This window comes from Cylas formicarius, unplaced genomic scaffold (genome assembly GCF_029955315.1).
Source record: "Cylas formicarius isolate icCylForm1 unplaced genomic scaffold, icCylForm1.1 PGA_scaffold_9__14_contigs__length_23061073, whole genome shotgun sequence".
NCBI classification, from domain to species: Eukaryota; Metazoa; Arthropoda; class Insecta; order Coleoptera; family Brentidae; genus Cylas; species Cylas formicarius.
Window position 1 is genome coordinate 9,719,981 of NW_026844365.1, and position 22,487 is coordinate 9,742,467.

General features: G+C 37.4%; 1 protein-coding gene across 2 annotated transcripts in view; it reads left to right on the forward strand.

Annotated features, from left to right (window-relative positions):
- The window catches only part of LOC132707695 (homeobox protein caupolican), a 49,972-nt gene that overhangs the window by 6,839 nt on the left and 20,646 nt on the right, over positions 1 to 22,487 (forward strand). For both annotated transcript variants that reach the window (XM_060679618.1, XM_060679619.1), the window contains exons 2-3: positions 5,988 to 6,311; positions 15,313 to 15,422. In XM_060679618.1, the coding sequence (XP_060535601.1) occupies positions 5,988 to 6,311; positions 15,313 to 15,422 (434 nt within the window). The remainder of the gene's footprint in view (positions 1 to 5,987; positions 6,312 to 15,312; positions 15,423 to 22,487) is intronic.

Sequence of the window (22,487 nt, forward strand, 5' to 3'; positions counted from 1 at the left end):
GGAACGAGTTTTTTGAAAATAGATAAAAAAAAAATGGAACCATGTTATCTAACTTCACCACCTATTTGAAAAAATGATGCAAAAATGCAACATTCGACAATTCAACAGCATACAACGATATTTTCAACATTATTCAAATTTTTATAAACGCTTTTTTTCTTAGAGTATTTGGAAATCGAACCCGAGACTCGTTGAGGCACCTGGGGTCATTAATTAAATGTTCTCCTTCTTTTTAATTTTATTGGCCACGACTGTTAGGATCTTTCGGCCAATTTTGTCACAAATTGAAGGTTATATTATTAAGTCTGACGAATCTTCTGTTCTGTTTTGGGCATCTGCAGTGCAAGGCCCGAACTAGGCGGCCGTCGCAGAAAATAGAACCGCGAAAATTTACGATCGTTTTTCTCGCATTTTTTGTCGACGTTTCGAAACCTATTATTACCATCGCGGGTCCGTTAATTTATACACGACTGGCAATCGAATCGGTCCTAATGGGGCCGACGCTCGAAGCATTTTAAAAATGCCCATTATTTACACTATATATCGGCGCGTTTTCGCTCGACAGTATTTCCTTCGCAGCAATACGCAAGGTTAACTTCGTCAGTGTCGTTTTTCGCCTTGGCACCCGTTTCATGTACGTACGCGAGATTTTGTTACACCCACGTTACGTCATCAAAATCAGTGCAACCGCGACGGATTGAGGTTATGCTCGCGCCATAGAAAAAACAAGTAGAACACCCGTCGTTCAGAATTCGTTATTGGGTTCCTATGATTAGTCTTCAGGAGTTAACGTTTAAGAGGAAATAAAACACTTGAAAATGTTTTCAAGAATTTGCATTGACTCGTTATATGAAATATATGGATAAATAAAAACTTGTGGTGCTAGGTGAGAAGTGAACTAAAAATAGTGCTAAATAACTACTTCTAATAGTTTGGACGCGCTATTGTTTTAGGACGTTCCTCCATTAGTTAATTAGTGATGCTATGAAAACTATTGTTTCGATGACAATGTCCACGACCTTGAAGATTTCTTTGGACTGTCGGATGTTGTTCAGTAGATTATAGTTGATCTCAGCACCTTATTCAGAATCTTTTGCTGATGACACCTGATTAGAGACGTAAAGAAAGAATAAATAAGAACTATTTAATATGGTTTATCACAGAAGAATATGGAAGCATTCTTGTGAGAAGTAAAAACAAGAAATTTTCAAGCAAACGCTGGATTTCTGACTTCAAAAGATATTTAAGTATAGTTTGTCTCAATCTTCATCGTGCTGACTTTCGATGGACCCTCCTCAATAAAACTTTAACGATTATATTACTTATTGTTAATGGGTAAAGCCATTAACAACAAATTTATTCTTATTTGAGTGACAAAGCAAGGGGGCAGGTATATTTATTTCTTTCTGGTATATTTATTGAGTGTTGACCATTTGTGGCAGTGTTGAATAATCGTTTTTACTGTGCGTTTCAAAAAAGTCATTTTACGAGAATATAACAATATCGCGTTTAAATCATTTGTCGCATGCAAAACAGGTTGAGAAAAATGTGTATGAAACTTTAATCAACAACCAGCATTCAAAGAAACCTGTCTAATTACAAAATCGCCAATATCGTAGATAAGGAATATTATTGATAGTGGAGAATTGAAGAAAGAGAATAAACGTAGTGATTTTGAAACTCGCCGTATGGACAATAGTGATCAGGACCTAATAAGTAGGAAAATATATTGTTTTTATCAAAGCAAATTTGTTTCTACCTTGGATAAACTGAAAAAAGAAGCTAGAAGAAGATGAAACCTATGTAAATATTAGCCGTGCCACCCTCTATAGAGTCCTTTGTAAAATAGACAAACGGCAAGTAGTAACGCAATCACATTTAGAGATTTACTGACCTTCAAGAAATTAAAAGATACACGACACTGTATCCAAAGGATAGGTCGATTCCACTCAAAACTGTCAGACGAAAGCACCTCTAAGTAAAGGAAAACGCATCAACATAATACGCGGTGTGTCAGAACACAGATATGTCCTAAACTGTTTGCTGTTTTCAGCAAAGAATATTAAGGATTCCAGCTAGATTATCCTGAGGATACAAGTGACGAACTTTTTGAAAATTGGTTTCAAAACGATCTTTTAAAAAATATTCGCAATAACAGTGCTATTTTCATGGATAACGCAAGCTATCACAGCCGTCTGGTACGCAAAACAGAAATCCTAGTTTAACTGGCACCGGCAGGTAACTTCCATAATTGTCGGCAAAACCCAGCACGATGAAGATGAAGGAATGTGAGCATAGTATAAAAATTATTGTAGCATTAGGCCTACATTTTTGAATGGTCTTTGACAGTGCGCAACGCAAATTTATAGAAATCTGCGATATCCTGTGGCACTCTCCCCGACCTCCCATAAATAATGCATATCGCGAATAAAATGTAAGCCATAAGTTGTACGCATCGGCAAAAAATGGAAACGGATTGCTGAGAACAATGCGGCAATAACGTTAAACATTTGTAATTAAAATTTTGAGCTCGCAAAAAACCGGTCGCAATAAACCATCGCCTAATGTGGAACTGGATTTTTTTCATTTTTACCACCCGACGTATCAATGCTTGTTAATATTGACTGCCTGCTGATGACTCTCACAGAAAATTTTTACAGCTTTTTGAGCAAATGCACAGCGGTAAAAAGCGTAATAAAACCGAGTCAAGAAAGTGCTTTTTAAATAGATAGTTCCGCTTACGTTGAAGTGTCATCAGACAGTTTGATTTCCGTGGAAAGTCTCAAGAAAATATTCGTTGTCTACGAATTAAAAGACCCCTTAAATATTACATATGAAAAGACGCTACTAGTGTTGTCAGCCAGTTTGGTGTTGGCAGACCTTCCTCAACGCAATAGATATCTTCAAAAGCACCACAAAATATAATTATTTTATGATTTAAAGGATCGACTTGGTACATATAAAAGAGAAATTTCTTACTACAATTTAGAAATGATCTTTGCAGATTGTGATGTAGTGATTTATCAGTTTCGATTACTCCGTCGACGTTGCTTTGATTGCAAAGTGTAAGGAAGCAATATGTGTGACACAATCATCTTGCCGAGTTCCAAAAGGTCACAGACACTCTGAGAATCGTGATAAATAACCAAGCTAGGCTTTCGGCGCTTGCATTGTTGGTCATTAGCATTTTATTGTGTGAGCAAAATTATTATATATTTGATAGTCCTGAGAGATATCGATCTTTTTCGGAGAAGTATGTGCGATTATTATTTTCAAAATTGGTAGTCCCAAAAGATAGCGAGCATTCTCGTGAGATAAATACGCGACATATCACAGAACTAGCGACCTCTTTCTTCTTGAGAGCGGCTCTATCCAAGCTGCCTGTTGCCGACCAAAGAGTCCTGGCTCTTGCCGGCGGTTGATTTATTAGATGCATTGAGCCCTGGGTGGGGGGGGGGGGGGGGTGATGACAGAGGGTCGTAATTATTGGAAAAACCGCGCGAACTGGGACATAAAATGACATTTTATTGCGCCGTCGGCAATAAACGATGAAAATATAATACGAGAATATACGGCCCGATATATTTATCTGGCGTTTTGTTCTATTTGCTAATAATTGATTTATTCCATTTTTACGTCCGTTTTTATGGACCCTCGGGCCGAAACAGCCATAAACCGCCAGATAAATTAATCGGAATAATATTGACAACCGCGCGAATTGTTTGGCGCGGCGGCTCCGTCCGAAAACGAAATCTCTTCGTCCCGTAAGAACCCGGAAATTCCGTCTCGCCATGACATACGGTGCGTTGCAGAGATACGCGTTTTCATTTTCCGCCCTTCAAATCCCGAAAAAATCCCCTCCCTCCACCCCGCGGGACGGGGCGTGTTTTATGACGAACGCTATACCTTGTCCCTTCCCTCGTATACCTATCTACCCTTCAGTTTCGGCCGTCGCGTCTGCCCAACGATGTGAAATTATCTCAAATTACTCTCTCTCCCTATGCCGTTCCGATACAGGAGTGACTCTGGCCCGTTTTGCCGCGTGAGCGCTTGAAATCCGGCCGACTGTAATAACCGCTTTATTTATTTACCCTAAGGATGTCCGCTCATGCGTGATCCCTTCTCTCTCCGTCTCTGTCTCTTCCCCGTGCGCCTTCTCCGCGACCGTCTGCCATTATTAAAAATAAATCAGCCCGCGTTTTCGTTTCGGCAGGCGTTTTTTTTTTTGCTTTGCTAGCAGGGACCTAGAAGAAAACACAAATCAGGCTTTTTTGTCGGTGAATATACTCGTGTCACATGACAGCTGGAGTAACTTAGGTCTTTTCCCACATTCTGAGGAGTCTCTCCTTGCTTTCAAAATATTATGCATATTGACTTTTTCTTGTTCTAAGATCCGACCTTTGCAAGTCTTTTTGACTTGACAATTTATTCCTATTTGTTACTTCAAGGCGGAAAAATATCATTTAACCAAAGTCGAACTTATCTATCAATGTGTGTCACGAGACTTCGGTGCCAGCGACCTTAAGTTGCCAATCATCATCTCGAATTGCCTTCAAGAAAATGTGATTTATATTCACGTTAATCGTTGAACTGAGGTGGCTTTTACTTGATGAAAATCGATTTATCAAAATAAATAAGAACTAAAAGTTCAGATTTTCACGAAATTATATATTATGACATGACAATTGTTTCGACAACACCATGTCTTTATCAAATGTTTTGATTTGATAAAGACACGGTGTTGTCGAAACAATTATCATGTCAACATTAGTTCTTATTTATTTTTACGTTAATCCTTGCACTTATCTGTTATTAAATATGGACTCCTCGATGGATTCTACAGAATAAGATCCAAGCATGTATCATACGCTTCTTTTAAAGAATAGACCGGTACAGTACAAAGATTGGCTTGGATTCTGATTTTGATAATAGCCAATACTATTTCATATAACATGCAAAGTATATTAGGTATATACACTCTAATAACTCTTCAGAGCAATAGACCACTGGCAGACCTGTTAATGCCGTACAGGATTCTAAACTGTTGGGTTAACTCCAGTTATCTTTTATCAAAAATTAACCTACTAGCGAAAAATGCGAAACGCAAGAGATAGATCCGTTTTTGCTGTAAACCGAATTATCCTAGGATTCTGGGTTAATTATTCAATTACTAGACCACAATGTTTAATATCTTAGTGGTAAAAGAAACTTTAAAATATACTTACCAAATCTCATTTTCTTTTTTTTGTAAGTATTGACTTATCGTTAAAGTACACTTGTAGTTGCTTTCTTCTTGAATTATTCTTAGGGAGCTAGAAGTGCACAGTTCTAATCAAATTCGGTTCGTCGCTGGACATACTCGTACCAGGTAACATCTAGAGCAACTCACGTCTTTTCTCAGATATTCAAAGGACATTTTGAAGAGTTCTTCCTTGCTTTGCATTACTGACGATCAACTTCATAAACTCCTAGCGTGGTCGTGGTTATATCGCATAAATTGGAAAGATTTTGCATATTCATTTTTTTTAAACCCATCTTTGGTGGTCTTTTTGATTTGTCGGCGCAGTAGAGGAAGAGAGAGACGAGCTATTCGTCAGCTTACTTCAAGTCAATGTCCGCTCCGATGTTTCAATGCTAGCGACCTTAAGTTGCCAATCACCATCTCCAATTACCTTCTAGAAAATAAGGGTGATCCACACCTTACATTGGAAAATGTGGGGGGGGGGGTACATTTTAATAATTAATCGTTGCGGTAATTGTTATCAAATACGGAATGTAGGAACGTCAAATAGAAAAACACTCTACTCACTTTTTAATAGACCCCTAAGTTATTTTAATAGGCTTTGATTCTACTGACGATTTAATAGGCAGTTAACAAAATCGTTACCGTTTTTTTTAATTTTTATTTATAATAGCTAAATAAATATTATTAAGTTGAAATTGTAATATACAAATAAATATCTAACGTCAACTCCTTTTCATTGCAGAGCGCAGTATCGTCGGGACCAAGCCAAACCTCACCCCCACCACCAGCGAGCGGCATGGCCGTGACGTCATCAGCGCCCAGTTCGGGCAGTCCGCCCGCGCCTGCGCAGAGGTGCTGCGATACCGGTCGTCCTATTTTTACCGACCCGTTGACGGGACAAAGTGTATGTTCGTGTCAGTATGAACTGTTGGGTTACCAGAGACTTGCGGGGGCAGCGGTGCCCGGCTTGCCCGCCCTCTCGATGTATTCGGCTCCGTATCCAGAAGGTATGGCGGCCTATTTTCCCGCGCTCGGCGCAGACCAGGCTCCCTTCTACACTTCCACGGTGAGTGTTTGTTTATTTATTTATTTATTTATATTTATTTATATGCTATAGGCCATTCAACAGACAGGCGCAGCTACCCAATTACAGAATGGCATATAGGCTTATACTATTTAACAAAGTCGGAAAAGTGAGCAGTACATTTCTTATCCCTACAATGAAAGCAAAGGTTTTTATATACGTTTGTTTAAAATAAACTAAGGCTTAAACTAAACATATCTATATCTATTCCGTCTAGACAAACAAGTACGAGTACATCTTATTATAGGAGAGTATAGAAAAGTAATTCGACCTAAATCGCTCAATAGAACTCAATCAATAGGAGTCAGTCTCGCACACACCTAATATGGATTAGGATTAAAGTTCAAGTAATTTATAAAAAAAAAATTAACAAGGTTATTTACAATTTTGTAAAGAAAAACAACATCAAAACAGTTACTTAGAGTTTCAAGCGACTTCAAATTGTAGAATTTTAGGTTTTCTTTGTACGACCAAAAGTGTATCTCTGTTGCATCTAAAGTTTAAGTTGTTATAAAGTTTTTTTGTATGCTTTCTATTCTGATGATACGTTTACTATAAATAAGATTATTATTACTGACTGATGGTTGTTGAATCCTTTGGTAGTTCTCAAAATGAAGCCCAGATTTCTCAAATATTTTTTGACAATTGTTTCAATATGTTAAAAAGTTTAACAGATAGTCAAGAACAATTCGCAAGTCTTTTACTTGCTTAACTCTTTTCAGCTGTTTATTAACAAGCATTAAGTTAATATCTATAAAATCTTTTTTCCTTGCAAATAGAATAAATCCTCATTTTGCGAGATTTAAGAATAATCTGTGTCTTCTACAATAATCAGCAAGTCTGTTAAGATCGCTGTGAATTTTCCTAAAATCCAGATATGACGACACTCTTGGTCCTAGGAATTGATGAAATGTAGAACGGAGTATCCGTAGGTTCAAACACACTACTAAAATAGTCACAACAAAGTTGAGACATATGTTGAGAATCATTTGATGTAGTACCTAATGTTAACTTATCAAAACTCAACGAACGTCAGCGTTTGGACTTTTTTTTTTGTTCGTTTACGTGGATTTAACGTCATGTTTGACTTTTGTACTAACGAAAAGGATAAATTGATAGCTATTGACGCCAGTTTTGCGTCACTTCTGACGTTGAAAGTTTTGGAGGTCATGGTAGCTCATGGTTGAGCGTCACGAACGAACGAAACTAGGTCAGTTTTAGGTTAGATTGTTGGAATGGTTGTTTTGTTTCGATGGGAAACCAATAAAACGGATAGAGTGACAATTCAGCGACAAAAATCGACTCTTGCGACTCGTAAAAGTTTAATTATTTCATTACCCGAGTTAACGGCTCGTTAAAAAGCCACTAATGGACTATATGTTCACTTACTTACCGCGCGGTAAGTAAGTGATAGATTATGTACCGGGCAGCCGGGCGATACTATATTTAATATCTTTTATTAACTTATTTATCACCTCGTTAAAGCAACACACACTGTCTGTGTTTCCATTATATGTTTACGAGGCACTTAAAATAGGCAAAAATGACACTTAAATGTGATTTAGTGGTTGCCTCGCTCGTTTTTTATTGTTTTTCGATTTTCGCAAGTCAGCTTATCCGGAATCATTTACCGACATTACCATAACGACACGCACGGCTTTTAAGTAACGCGATTAGTCTGTACTTAGAGACTTAAGTCGATTGTCTTGCGCTTTCGTTATTTACAAATTGATAATTTATATTCATTAATTCACCTAGTTAAGCGACAATGTCGACCCGATGTAGGACAAACCGCGAACTAAGGACGATTGGGATTTTTCTCTTACCATTTCGGGTTTTCAAATATAAGGTGGATTTCGAAATTCACGCTTCTCAATCAGATTTTAAGGTTTGCTAGAGGAAACGTTCCTCTTCTACCGAGCGTGACGTCACTTGTTAGACCATCATCAAATAGCTCGCGTTTGATGGTTGTGTTTTCGGAAAGAAGTGACTTTAAGGTTTTAAGCAATGTTTATTAACCCTATAAAATTAACTTGTTCTGGTTATTGTGAATTTAATCCGGTTTAATTTAATTCGATAATAAAATTCGTTATAATAAGCATATGATCCAACTTCAGAACGTGATAGATCATTCAAGATGTACTTTTGCAAAACGGAAGAAGCTTCTGTTACCACTCAGTTTTAAATTTATTACATTATGGAAAATGTGTTATGGTAAAAGTTGAGTAGGCGCTACTAAAGTATCCGTCTGACTAACCCATACTCGTTTCTCCTTTTTTCTTTTGTTTTGCATTATGTCAGCTACATTAACTTTTTCTGCAGCACGAACTCTCGTTCTCAGTGCCGTTTAGAATGTTGATAATTGACCAAGTGTACACGTAATAAAAGTAAAGTTGCCATTCGCAAATAAGCCTTAAAGGAAAGCAGTTTTGTAGGTTCAAGAATTAGAACCCAGAATGGGACCCGGTGAATCACCGCATGGGTATAAAGAAAACAACTCGACGCAACTATATATTGTAATTAAACAATTTAATCGTGTAAACAAGGATGTTAAAAACGTTTAAACACGCGTTCCTCTGCCGCATAATTATCTAGTATGCAGATTAGATTCCATTTTTTCGTCGACGGCGACTACGCGCTCGCGGGCGTTAATAGCTAGCTCGGTTTGCTCGTCGTCGGGAATAGAAATACGAATATTATCGTCGAAGGTCGCCACCTGATCGAAATATATCGCGACGCGTGACGTTTCGTTCGCTTTGTTCGACCACGATGGTCCTTCGAGCCGGATATTAGCGAAAACGACTTTTCCACGCCGAGCACAGTCCAGATCGTATCTCCAGACGCCGTTCCCTTCTATGACTGATGAATTAATTACCTCCGCGGTACAGTTAAAACGATAAAGAGATTACTTGTAAATAATAACATGGGCTCTTCCTTTTACGCGTCTCGGTAATTTATTATATATAATATATTCGTGCACTTATATTTTAATACATGCGGACGCGGATCCTACTTCCTCCTGTGTTAACACGCGATCCTAAACAATAGTTAATTGTAATTTTGTCCGTACGGCCTGCGGAGGAATAATATAACGTTGTTTTATAAACAAACAATGGTATCGGGTGTCTTGCGAGGTACGTGTGAGTTTAACTACCGTGCGTTATTATGCAAACGTGGAACAATTAGCTAATTGCTTACAATGGGTGTGATTTGTTTAAATGTATGGTCGCCGATACCGGTTATTCCGATGTTTACGTTATTCCAAAGTTTTGTTTGGATCTTGGACAAAGCACATGTTTATGACTCGAGTGGAGTCAAAGCTCGTCGGACCTACGACTGTCCAATTTTCATTCATTTCCTTTATTCTTTTCTTCTTCCCTGCAGAATTATTATTATATTTCTAAAGCATTGGACAAGCTTAACCACAAGTCCGATCTCAGTGAATTTGGCCCTAACCCACACTATCAAAATTAAGTTTTTTTAATATAATTTTTTTATAGACCGAGTTCATCGTATATCCCTATAGTGGACGCAGTTTTGAGAATTAATCTACACTCCAACTAGAATTTTCTTTTCGGGATCTGCCACTATTCTTGACCCAAAACTTAGTGGGAATTTTTGATAATAGCACAACTGGGGTATTTTCTGTTGCCCTAGGAAAGGTAAAATAAATATGAGCCAAAATACGTGCAGTTCCGGGATTTTATTTTTTTTTTTTTACGGGATATCTTAATAGCTCAGTTTGACCAGGTGATACAAAGCTCAACTTAACTTTTAACTCCATTTTGTTAAATCTTTACTTACTTACTTACTAAAGTTTTCGAAAAAAGTATATACAAGCAGCTATACCAGTGTATCCTGGTTTACGATAGTCTACCACAGCATCAAGCAAAGTTCTAAATAGGTGATAACAATTCAACACTATATCTCAAGAGCCTGTTCGTGTTATTTTGGCCTCTGTTTAGTTTAATAATGTGTTATCCGAGTTCTCTATGGTCACTTCTTGAAAAGGTTAAATTCTCTCGCTTGCGCCCTTTTGAGTGTATATGCGCAAAAATTGTTACAACCCTACGTTGACTTCAACTCATCTCAAGAAATAACTGCAACTTTGCTAAAATCTAATCTACAAAGGATTAAAACCTAGGATTCAACACTACGTTATAATCTGCCACTAAATCCACGCAAATGCTCCCTTATCGTTTTTGGCACAAAACAAAAACCGAACAAAATAACAAATAACAAACTTGTGTTAAAAACTTGTATAGTATATGTACGGTCGAAGGTAGCTGTTATATCTGTCAGTGTGCCTCAAGGAAGCATTTTCGGCCCTCTGTTATAGACATCTATATATTTTTTACAAATTTACACATAAACATTGCGATTATCATCTTTACGGAGATGACATGCAACTATATTTGGTTTTTGTAGAACAATCCGAGTAAATCTTCTATTTTCTTGTTTGGGAACCATGCATATGCAAAATTCTTGTATAACAAGGAACCAGAATGACTTCGTATGTTTGCTGTGGCTTCGAGATCCTTAAACATGCTTCCTTCCTATTTATATCATTAGCCTTTTTAGTCCTGCTCTCTCAAATACAATTTAACTGATGTGTTTCCAGTGCATTGGTTACAAATTGCTTTGAGACATACGAAGCAATAAGAATTTAAATGTCTAAAATCTAGCTCATGGGGCTCTCGTGGTCCTGCTGCTGTAGAATTGCTTTATATGGCAACCTTCAACTATTCTGGTGAGATAACTAATTTTGGAGGCATATTTTTTGATATTAGATGATATAAGAGGCGAGCTGAAAAAATTGTTTTACTATAATAAAATATCTTAAATCACGATTAAGATTAAAATTCTTTTCAACGTTGTAATTTGAAACAGGTCTCTTCGAAGCGGCAACCTCTCCCTCCCTCTCTCGTTCTCTTCGCTTGATTCATGTTTGCAGCGCCTTCAGTCGTCCTCCAAAAGCACTCGAAACTTGTAAACTAGTTTGCGGACGCATTGTACCGGTTTATATTTTAAACCCGCTTATACGGAAAATCGATACGCCGCCTCTAATGCACCCGGTAGGGTCTAATCTTGTTTCGTGTTGCAGTTTTTTTTATTTGCTCCATATAGGCCGTCGTTCGACGACGACGCGTTTGTTCGGCGACCGCCGAGATCGCCCGATTTCGTACCCCTGGAATTTTCGCGCGCCCGGGTAGTACCGTCACCCTCTCGCGCGCAGATTTAAATAATTTAAGGCCCGTCGCGCACCAAAAGGCATCTGTCCGGCGCTTTGTTGCTCGTATGATTAATACCGCAGACTCTAATGAAGTTATACTCTCGCCTACGCGGCTGAGACCCGATCCTGATTTATAACCCGACTCGGGTTTGTATTTGTGTGTGTTCGAGTGGTTCTGCCTCTTTGACGTCTTATTTTTTTACGCCGGTAGTAGCGATGCCAATCGGAATTAAGTGCCTGATTAGCGAACTTTTCGCTACCAGTTTAATTTTGTTAGTTTTTCCTTGACCATTATAAAGTTTACAAATGTTTAAATAGACCTCAGTCGAGACAACAAAGGAGCACAAGAATCTGGAAAAAAAAGCTACTCTGTTGGTCATTAGTGGCATCGTATATTTGGCTTTTTGAATTTGTCTCGAATAATCGACCACTGGATGATTAAGAATGAAGTCTCTGCTTCACTGTACACTCCATTCCCACGTCTCTTGGTAGAACGGCCTATTTTGGGCTAGCCAGCTGATCGTCTGATGCGTCGAATGTTAAAACCTGTAAAAATCCTATACCAATGTGTTTTTGACCTTAAGATAATTAGACAAATTTGTATTTGCATGGACTTGTTATTAGTATAGGATAATGTCATTTAATATTAGTAGATATCCAAAAAGACAAACAATTATACAAGACAAACAAGTATACGGATTAAATAAGTAAATAAATATGTTAAAATTAAATAAATTCATTAATGCTTGGAGGCGTTGTAATTTAGATATTCATCTATAATATAATATGCATTTTTACTAAATTATTTTAAAGTCACTAATTTTTTGCATTTTTTTCATCCCGATGGGAAGTTTATTATAGAATTTAACCGGTACTTTTGCCAGTCTGTGCCTAGGCAAGATCATTATTGTTAATATTATTATTATTATATTATGTAGCATTTATTGTCAAAAATACAAATACAGTATTATAAGACAAGTCCAATACACCCCACGAAGACAATAAATACAGTTTTTATTCCATAAGAATAACCTCCAGGTGGGAAAAAGACACACTTCCCTAGGTCACTATTAGCTAAACTAGAAACTACTTGGACAACTTAAAACTATGCCAAACCTTGGTAGAGCCAACAAAAAAAGAAAACAAAGCTGGAAAAAGAAAAGAAAAAACATTAATAATTCTGGATTACGTCCCTAGTAAATAAATAATCACTCTAGTAAGCATACAGAGTAAATTTAGATACAAAAACTAGAAAAGATTCATAAACAAATAATGGATAAACGGATCAAATTAATAAATTTAAAATTATTAGTTGTTTTTCAAATCTAAGGCATAAAAGGCATAAAAACAGTTTTTGTGAAGTTTATGCTAACTTTGTTGTTGTTAAACCATTTTATATGTTCTATAAAATTACCTTGTATTTTGTATTTTAAATATCAGCCTCATAGAAAAAACTTGCATAGTTTGCAAATTCAATAGCGTTTGCCCCACCCATCACCTTTATATATATATATATATATATATATATATATATATATATATATATATATATATATATATATATATATATATATATATATATATATATATATATATATATATATATATATATATATATATATATATATATATATATGATGACACTATATTCCGGGATATCATCCGTTCGCTCGTTGAACTCCGACTGGAATCCTGCATCCGACTGGAATCCTGCAAATCCTGCATCCGACTGGAATCCCGCAGACGTTTCGCCAAAATCTCACTTGGCATCTTCAATGCTCGCGCTCCGAAAACACTTCGAACACTCATATATATATATATATATATATATATATATATATATATATATATATATTTATTTATTTATTTATTTATTAGAAAGTTTTTAATTCATAATAAATTTATTTAACATTTCGACCGGTGTATTCGGTCTTTTTCAAAAATATCTAAAAAAATTTACAGGGTTTTATACAAGGCAACGAGAGCGAGAACACACAACGGCACGATTTAAAATTGTAGAAATAGAACTGTAGATATAAAATTGTAAAACAGAAATGTAAACGGTGTAAATATTGACAATAACAATTTGCATGCGCGTGTCTGCCAATCTGTCGTGCGGACTGAGATATTAATTGGCATGCGAAGCAGAACTACGGAAAGTACGTTTTTTTCCCCGGCGATGTTATTTATTTACTTCATTTTTTACTTTAGATTTTTATTTTATACCAGCTACCCTTATTTATTTAGTTTTTAGATTATATTTTATATGTAAATCAGAATTGTATGGTAAATTTTACTAAGGCCTTTTGTGGCGGCTTTAAAGTTTATGGATTTTTGTTTTTTTTTAATTTCTATCGATTCTTAGAGTTCTCTTTTTTTAGTATTACTAAATACTAGATATACTAATTACTAGATACTGTTTTCAGTATCTCTTTATTTTGAAAAACGAATGAATGTTTAGTTTCACTACAATGTGTATGAATAAGTGTTTTGTTGGTTTTGTGAAATTTGTGCTCATTCATTCTATTTTTGAGATACCGTCGTTTGTCCAATGTACACACTAAAACCGACACAAAAGACCTGCTTTTTCTGGAAGAAGATTTTGAAATCTTCATCCATTATTTTTTATAGAGAATCAATCGCAAGAATCTTCGAGATAGGTCTTTAACATAAATCCTAACTTATCTGCTGATGTCTCAAAACATTTCACATTTGAAACATTTTTTATTTTTAAAATTACATTTATTAAAAAAAATCTGTTTAGCTAATTAGTAATACAAAATGATATAGGAATTTTTTAATACATTAATAATATTTTTTATTATTTCAGTTGACACTACTTTGTTTTAAAAAAATTTCGTGAATAGGCAGCAATTAAAAAATATTTACGCATGTTGATAAACTTCTTCAGTCACTCGTTTATTAAACATATAATATACGGTTAATGTAATGTCGCTCCTAGGCCCTTTTGATTTATGTTACCTGGTTCACGATGTTTTTTTTTATTGTAAATAACATCATTTTAAAAAATGAAGACTTATTCTTCAATTTAATGACCGTGGGTTGAAGATATTCAAAAAATTCAGTGAATTGAGTGAAAAGCATTATATTTATGTTTAAACGAACCAGAGAAAACGTACAAAGGAGAACTTCTCGACAGAATCAAAAAACACGTTTTTGTCAAGGAGACAACTTTTTGAGTGAAGAATTGATCACCCCTTTGTCTCTACCCGCAGGAGGACCCGCTGTTCTGTATAAATGAACCGTTTAAGGCTGAGAATGTTATCGCTACCCAAGCTTGATGCTGCTGAAGTTAGATTTAGATTTGGATTCGGATTTGCAAATGTTACAGTGGACCAATTCGTTATTTATCTTAATTAAAAAAACGTATTCCTGTGGATATACTGGATAAGTAAGCGCGAAAAAATTGAAATTAAATTATTATTTGGGGTGATGCGCTAGGAAAACGGGTTATTTTCTCTACAGCAACATTGGATATGGTTTTTGGAAGTTCCCTTACAATATCTCAGTGCTTACTTACGAACTGGTCCACTGTAATATTTGTAAATCCGAATCCAAATCTAACTTCAGCCACATCCTAGCTTGATGCTCATATCTGCTGAACACAATAGAACAGATTAGTTTTCTCTTCATATTTTAATTAAACCTTTTACTCGGGAAATTGGAAAGAAGACGTTAGGCGTACGATCGCTGGAATATCGAAACCTTAACTCTTCTTTTTTTTTGCAGGCCGCTAGTTTAGAACTGAAGGAGAACCTCGCTGCAGGCGCGGCCGGCTGGCCGTACCCTTCAGTTTACCACCCCTACGACACCGCGTTCGCAGGATATCCCTTCAACGGGTGAGTCAAGAGGCTCCGAGTTATTTATTAGCTACGTCCGAACGTATGCGAACGCTTTCCGAACGGAATAACTGCCCAATAGCCGTTATCGACATTAAAATTTCTTTCGACCAGCTGTTTGTTTCGCCGCATTCTAAACCGTCATGATTTATAACATCCTCGACGATCCCGAATATGTTTATTTATCGCTCGAATTACTTTCGGGCTAATTGAAATAATATTTTAACGAACTCGGCAATCTGAAAGGGGTTATCGGGTGCAGTTCAAAGCGAATATAAATACACGCCAATTTGTAATGGAAATCTTACGTCGTTCGATGGTGTCACGCGTTATTTGAGGAAGCGTCGATCATGGGTCAAGTTAATTTATCATTTTGTTTACTAAGACGTTTTCCGAGAAACAATTGGAATCCAGGCGATTTAGTATTCAGGGCGGTTTTAATTGCCACCTGGTATTAGACTAGGTAGGACAATGGTAAGATTGAATTGAAGTCTAATGTTTCATATTTAAAATTGGGCAACTGTTTGTCATCATCATGGCGAGTTGTTTGCGACATTCTGTCGCTTCTCGCACTCCCTACTCCAGCGTCTAGTTTCATTCCAGTCTCCTTCGTTGAGATCTCTTACTTCCATTTCGGTTCGAATGTTTGTAATCCATTTTTTCCGTGGCCTTCCGCATTTATTTCTGTGTGCTGTGTCCAGTTCCAAACCTTTAATGGTACGTTTCTTCTTTCATTTTGTGCAGGTGTCAATACCGTTTCAATTGTTTGGCATTTATGGCGTCCATTGCAGTATTTTCGACTTGCATTTTTTCTCTGATGGTCTCATTTCTTACATGATCAAGTAAGGTTAAACCCGAACATCTTCTCCAGTACATCATTTCGGTTGAAGGAAGTAGCGTGGTATATATATTTTTTGTTATGTCATTACTCCACAGGGATTGGATGTAGTGCTTTAATCATGTTCTTTCCTTTTCCTGTTTTCTTTAGTATGTCCTTATTGTCCTTTCCGTTCTCACCTATTGTAACTCCCAGGTATTCGTATTGTCCAACGTTTTTTGTTATTCCGATTTCCGTTTCTGTGCCTCCAATTGTCATGTAGGTCCCATTTTGTGAACTCTTCAATGAGTTTATTTATCATGTACGTTATGTCCTGTTGGTCTTCTGCCAGTACAACCTGATCGTCTGCGAAGAGGATTGTATATGTGTGTCCTGTATATTTATCCTCATGGGACTGCATTTTCTTATCCACTGCCCTAAAGCGCTGCTCAGATAAACTTTAAACAGTGTTGGAGAAAGGAGAAGCCCTGTGTAACGCCTTTTGTTTGTGTGAAGGGATGCGAAGTTTTGTTTCCGACCTTTACAATTGTTTGGTGTCCTCTATACAGTAATTTTACGGCATTTATATATACACTATTTATATTAGTTTCTTTCATTGGTGTCCACAATTTCTGTAAGGGCACAGAGTCGAACGCTGTGCGGAGGTCTATAAAGGCAACGTGAAGGTCCATTCTTCTTACTAGTGTCTTGCTAGTTGTTTTATTATCGTCTATGCAGGATTGCCCTGGTCGAAATCCATTTTCTTCTTCCATTTCTGAGACTTCTTCTTCTATTCGGGCTGTTAGAACTCTTTCATATAGCTTTCCGATGGACGATGTAATGCTAAATCAATCTCTTTAAAAAAAAATGTCCATTCTCATTAATCGTATCTGTAATGAATTCATAAAATGATTCAAATAAATTAATATCTACGTTTCATAATTTTCTTTTTTATTTATTATGTTATTAGCATATTATTTGTGCAAAAAAAAACAAGTTTCTTTTGCTGGGGCTTGAAGCATCTTTTGTATGTTCCGCTGCTGTTCATTAATAATTAAAAAAGAGCCATGTAAGGCGGTTTTTTTTTGCCATAACTTTGTTATTTATTGAAGTTTCCTGAATATCTAGTTAACAAAATGACTTTTCGTTCATCACTTGAATCTAAGAAAAAAAATTATATTGATAATACCACAATGTCGATTTATTAATATCAACCAAAAGTTGTAAAAAAATCAATGATTTTTGTATCGGAAAACCACTCTGCGGTTTACTCTGACCCTCTCCTTTCTCCCTTGTCCTACGACGTACATTAGGGCAAAGGAACCTAAAGTCTATGGACGTCTAACTATTATATATTTTGGAAGAACACATACTAACCTACAAATTTCGCCGACTCTGTGTTTTTTGCGATAAATTCTGTTGTCGCAGCAGCGCTGATAAAAATATGCTGCCGCGAAGGTGCAAAAATATTTTTATACCAGCCTACGCCAATTTGCTCCTTAATTTCTTAATTTTTTTGAAAATGAAAAATATGATCTAAATTTAATTTTTATTATTTTATATTTTTAGGTTCAAATGCAAATGAATTTTGTATTACACGTGGAATTGTGGAATAAAATTAAGTCCTTTGGGTGTAAAAATTTTAAAGAACAATATGCATTTTTGAAAGATCACTCGACAATTTTTTTAAATTATCCTGATTCTGAGGTACATTCTCTCAGTCAAAAAATTGCTCATTTTACTTCTCGGTTAAAAGAAAAATAACAAATAGTGGCTTGAGACGATGTTTGAATTTCCTATATACGTGAGCGTGGGAGACCTGAGTTATCATTTGAGCAAAGCTCTGAAGGAGTTGGTCGGTTTTGGAGTTGAGGTATGCCACCAAAATGGGCTTCGAGGCTTTTGGATTCCACGCCGCTTCTAAATTGGTACAAAATATTGTACCGTCATCTAAATGTGCACCAGAATACCAAAAAGCACACACTCAATTTACAAAACACCATGCTAAGAAACAAATGTCTGGAGAAGAAGCACTTTCGACAATCGTAGAAGCTAAATTGACTCGACATAGTACAACGTAGTAAGTAAAATCGTTCAGGCTCCCAAAAAATTATGTTACCCAAACAATGAAGATATAGTGATAATGCCTATTTCCGCAGAGGTAACGATTCAGGCATTATTAAATCACATAGTTCAGCGAATAATAAAATTAAAAGAGGAGGTTATTTCGATTAGTTTCGAAGTGGGGTTTTGATGGGAGTTCCGCTCATTCATGCTATAAGCAGCGATTCGTTGGAATGGAAGCAGAAGATTCTAGCGTTTTTGTATCTTCGATGGTTCGACTTCAACTATATTCTAAACATCTTGACAAAAGGTTGTTATATGGCGGCATCTACGCCAATCCTCTGCTAAGTATTGCAGGCGAATAAAATTAATGTTTGCCAAAGAATCAACCGAACTTTCGGTAAGAGAAAAAAAACAATTGACACACAAATTAAAGAATTAAAAAGTTCTATTGTTGAAATTAAAAACCAAGTTTAACAGTATCTCATACTCTTCACTTTATTATGGTTGACTTGAAAGTATGCAACGCAATAGCCGATAACTCATCCACTCAACGTTGTTTCATATGCGGAGCAACATCAAAAGGTTTTAACTCAAATTTTGAGTTAAAACCTTTATATAGAATATTTGAATCCTGCATATTGGTTACAAGCTTCCAGTATAAAAATGGCAGGCACGAAATGAGCATAAGATTATTGTGGCTGAAAACAAGGACAGAATACAAAGGGAATTTAAAATTCGCCTCGGGCTAATTGTTGATCGCCCAAAGCCTGAATTTGGAAATTGGATTATTTGCTCTTGACACTGCGAGATTGTTTATTGAAAAATATCTACGGTTCTATATGCCTTCCACACTGCATAAATTGCTTATCCATGGACCCGAAATCATTTCATCGTTTTTTACTTCCGATTGGACAGTTCCCAAAGGAAGCCCAGGAGACACGAAACAAAAACTTTAAAAGGTTTCGAGAACGGTACTCTAGAAAATGTTAGCGCCAGAAATCCAATGCGGATGTTCTTAATCTTATGCTAATAAGTTCTGATCCTTACATAACGGGTTTTAGAAAACCACCGACAAAAAATTTTAAAGTTATCCCTCAAGAAGATTTAAGCTTAATAACTAGCCCTGATGTTTTATTTTCTGAGATTCCAGTTACCGAAACTGATGACGAATAGTCAGAAACTGACTCCAATTTTTAATTTGTTAACTTTGTGCTAGTTAGTTCTAGTTTTCGGTATTTTGAATTTTTTTTTGTGTTTATATTTTATTAAAATAAAATAATTATTACTAAAGTTGAAAAGGGCGTCTGGTTTTTTAAATTGGAAAACTAAATTATCAATTAATATGGCTCACCCTGTATAATAAAAATGTATTATTTCTGGTCATACTTATATAATAGATTTCCATTAAATTTAAAATACAAAAAGAATCATTTAAGCACTTAAAACCAACGCTTTCTTTCAGTTCCCCATATTAGGTTGCTTTGGACGTTTCTCTTTATTGAAGACTATATTTAATGATTAAGGTATTATAATCTTTTCTTCTTCTCCAAGTGCCTATCCGTTCCGGATGTTGGCGATCAGCATGGCTATTTTTAGTTTGTTGATGACGAGTCGGACAAGTTCTGCAGATGATTTGTTAAAGCACGTTCTAAGGTTTGCTAACCAAGATATTCTATTTGAACCCGGTGCTCTCCTGCTGTTATTTTAGATACCGAAGTTTTCCACATTTTACGGTATCAAGCAATTCTGTTTATTGATTCATACGCCGCAATACTTCTATTTTTTTGTGTCCAAGATATTTTCAATATTCTCCTGTACAGCCATAGTTCGAATGCTCTTGGTGGTTTATTTAGTGAGTGTCCAAGTTTCTAAACCATACAGAAGGGCCGAGAAGATGTAGCAACGCAATAGTCTGAGTCTCATGTGTAAGGACAGATTGTGACTCTTTTCTACTCTGGTTGATGTATAAATTATCTATTTACTACTACTACTATCTATCTACTTATGCAATGACCTCAACAATGATATCTGGGGTAAAGCCTACCAAATTGTCACTAAACGACTTGGAAAAGCTGCACCAGAAGCGCCAAAACCCCCCTCCGTGATGTATAGCATCGTGGCGGAGCTGTTTCCCAAACACCCGCCGCGGAGGAAGAGACACTATGTTAAAAGTGGCGAAACGACTCCCTTTACTACCAAGGAATTGCAAGACGCGGCAAAGACCATCAAGATAGGAAAAGCACCCGGCCCAGATGGCATTCCAGCCTTGGTGATCAATACTGTAGCCCTGGAATACCCGGACATACTCCTGGGCACCTACAATGCATGTCTTGCAACTGGCACGTTTCCCACGGTTTGGAAGCGGCAGAGATTTTTTCCTGTTGGACAAAGGAAAGGGAACCTCAACACCTTCATCGTTTAGACCATTCTGCGTGCTTGACATCGCTGGGAAACTGCTGGAAAAGCTCATTCAAGGCAGGCTTCGAAACGACATTGACCGTGCTAGAGGTTTTGCTACCAACCAATACGGGTTTCGGAAAGGTAGATCGACGATCGACGCGATTCAGAAGGTGATAGAGACTGCAAGAAGAACATGGTCTGGTAGTCTCAAAACTCGCAAAGTATGTTTACTTCTAACATTTGACGTTAAAAATGCCTTTAACAGCGCGAATTGGGGAGATATTCTGGACGCCCTAGAACATAAATTTGATATAGAGCCAGAAAATCTGGAAATGGTCGACGATTACCTCGACGAAAGGACGCTAATTGTAGAATCGACGGAAGGCCCGCAGGAGCACGACATAACGGCCGGCGTGCCTCAGGGCTCAGTCATGGGGTCCGATCTATGGAACGCAGACTATGACCAGCTCCTGAGGATCCCGATGCCGCAACAAGTGGAACTTGCGGGTTTTGCGGATGACGTCGCGGCTACAATAGAAGTGGACAGTGTCGAAGAAGCAGAATTATTAGTTCGGGAGACCACTGACACCATCGAAGCCTGGCTTGAGAAATACCACCTGACACTTGCCAAGCAGAAAACAGAGATGGTTGTACTGACTCGACAAAAATGGTTAGCTAAACCATTCACCGTAAAGATGGGAGGTACAACTTTGACGTCAACGAGAGCTTTACGCTACCTAGGGGTAATGATAGACGAAAAACTATCTTACCGTGAACACATTGATAGTGCATGCCGGAGAGCTAGCAAGACGGTATCCAGCTTATCAAGGATCATGGTGAACACGATGGGACCTCGAACCAAAAAAAGACGAGTCCTTCTTGAAGTAGTTCACTCAGTACTGCTCTACGGAGCAGAGATATGGGCGGACATCCTAAAGCAGAAAACATACAGGCGCAAAATAGCAGCAGTGCAACGGAGATGCGCTGTTAGGGTTGCCTGTGCATATCGCACCGTCTCGGAAGCGGCATTACTGGTCATTGCGGGAGCAACGCCTATCGACCTGTTAGCGTTTGAGAGAGCCAAGCTCTATGACGCTAAAAGGAAATGCGACAACTTCAAGGAGGCAAAAACAAGGATAAAAGCGGAAACCCAGCAAGAGTGGCAGGACCGAAGGACGACGAGTGAGACGGGCAGATGGACGGAGCGTCTGATTCCGAACATCAATGTCTGGCTTTCTCGGAAACACGGGGACACAGACTTCTATCTGACCCAGCTACTGACGGGACAAGGACAGTTCAACGCTTATCTTTTTAAGATGGGCTTACACAACACCCTTATGTGTTAGTACTGTCCTGATAAAATTGACGACGCCGAACATACGTTCTTTGAGGGTGCTCGGTGGAAGGACTATAGAAGTAGCACCGAAGAGATCATAGGCGCCAGGCTCTCCCCCTCAAGTCTGGTGACGTCTATGATCGAACAGGAGGGAAACTGGTCGGCTGTTGCAACCTACGCACAGCGCCTTCTGAAAGATAAAATTTCAGAAAGGGACCAGTAGCCAGGAGTAGGCGCCATGGAGCGCAGCACGGACTGGATTGATGTAATGCTAACGCGGTTCCAATCCAGTCCTCCCCGTACCATCTGCGTGGAGAGGGGAAGAGGAATGTTTTTTTAGTGGGTAAAAATCTCCACACTACCACCTATCGATATCTGCCGCAAGATGGGCGGCAGAGTTTACGATGTCATTGTCTTTTGAAGATTTTTTTCGTACCTCTTTACA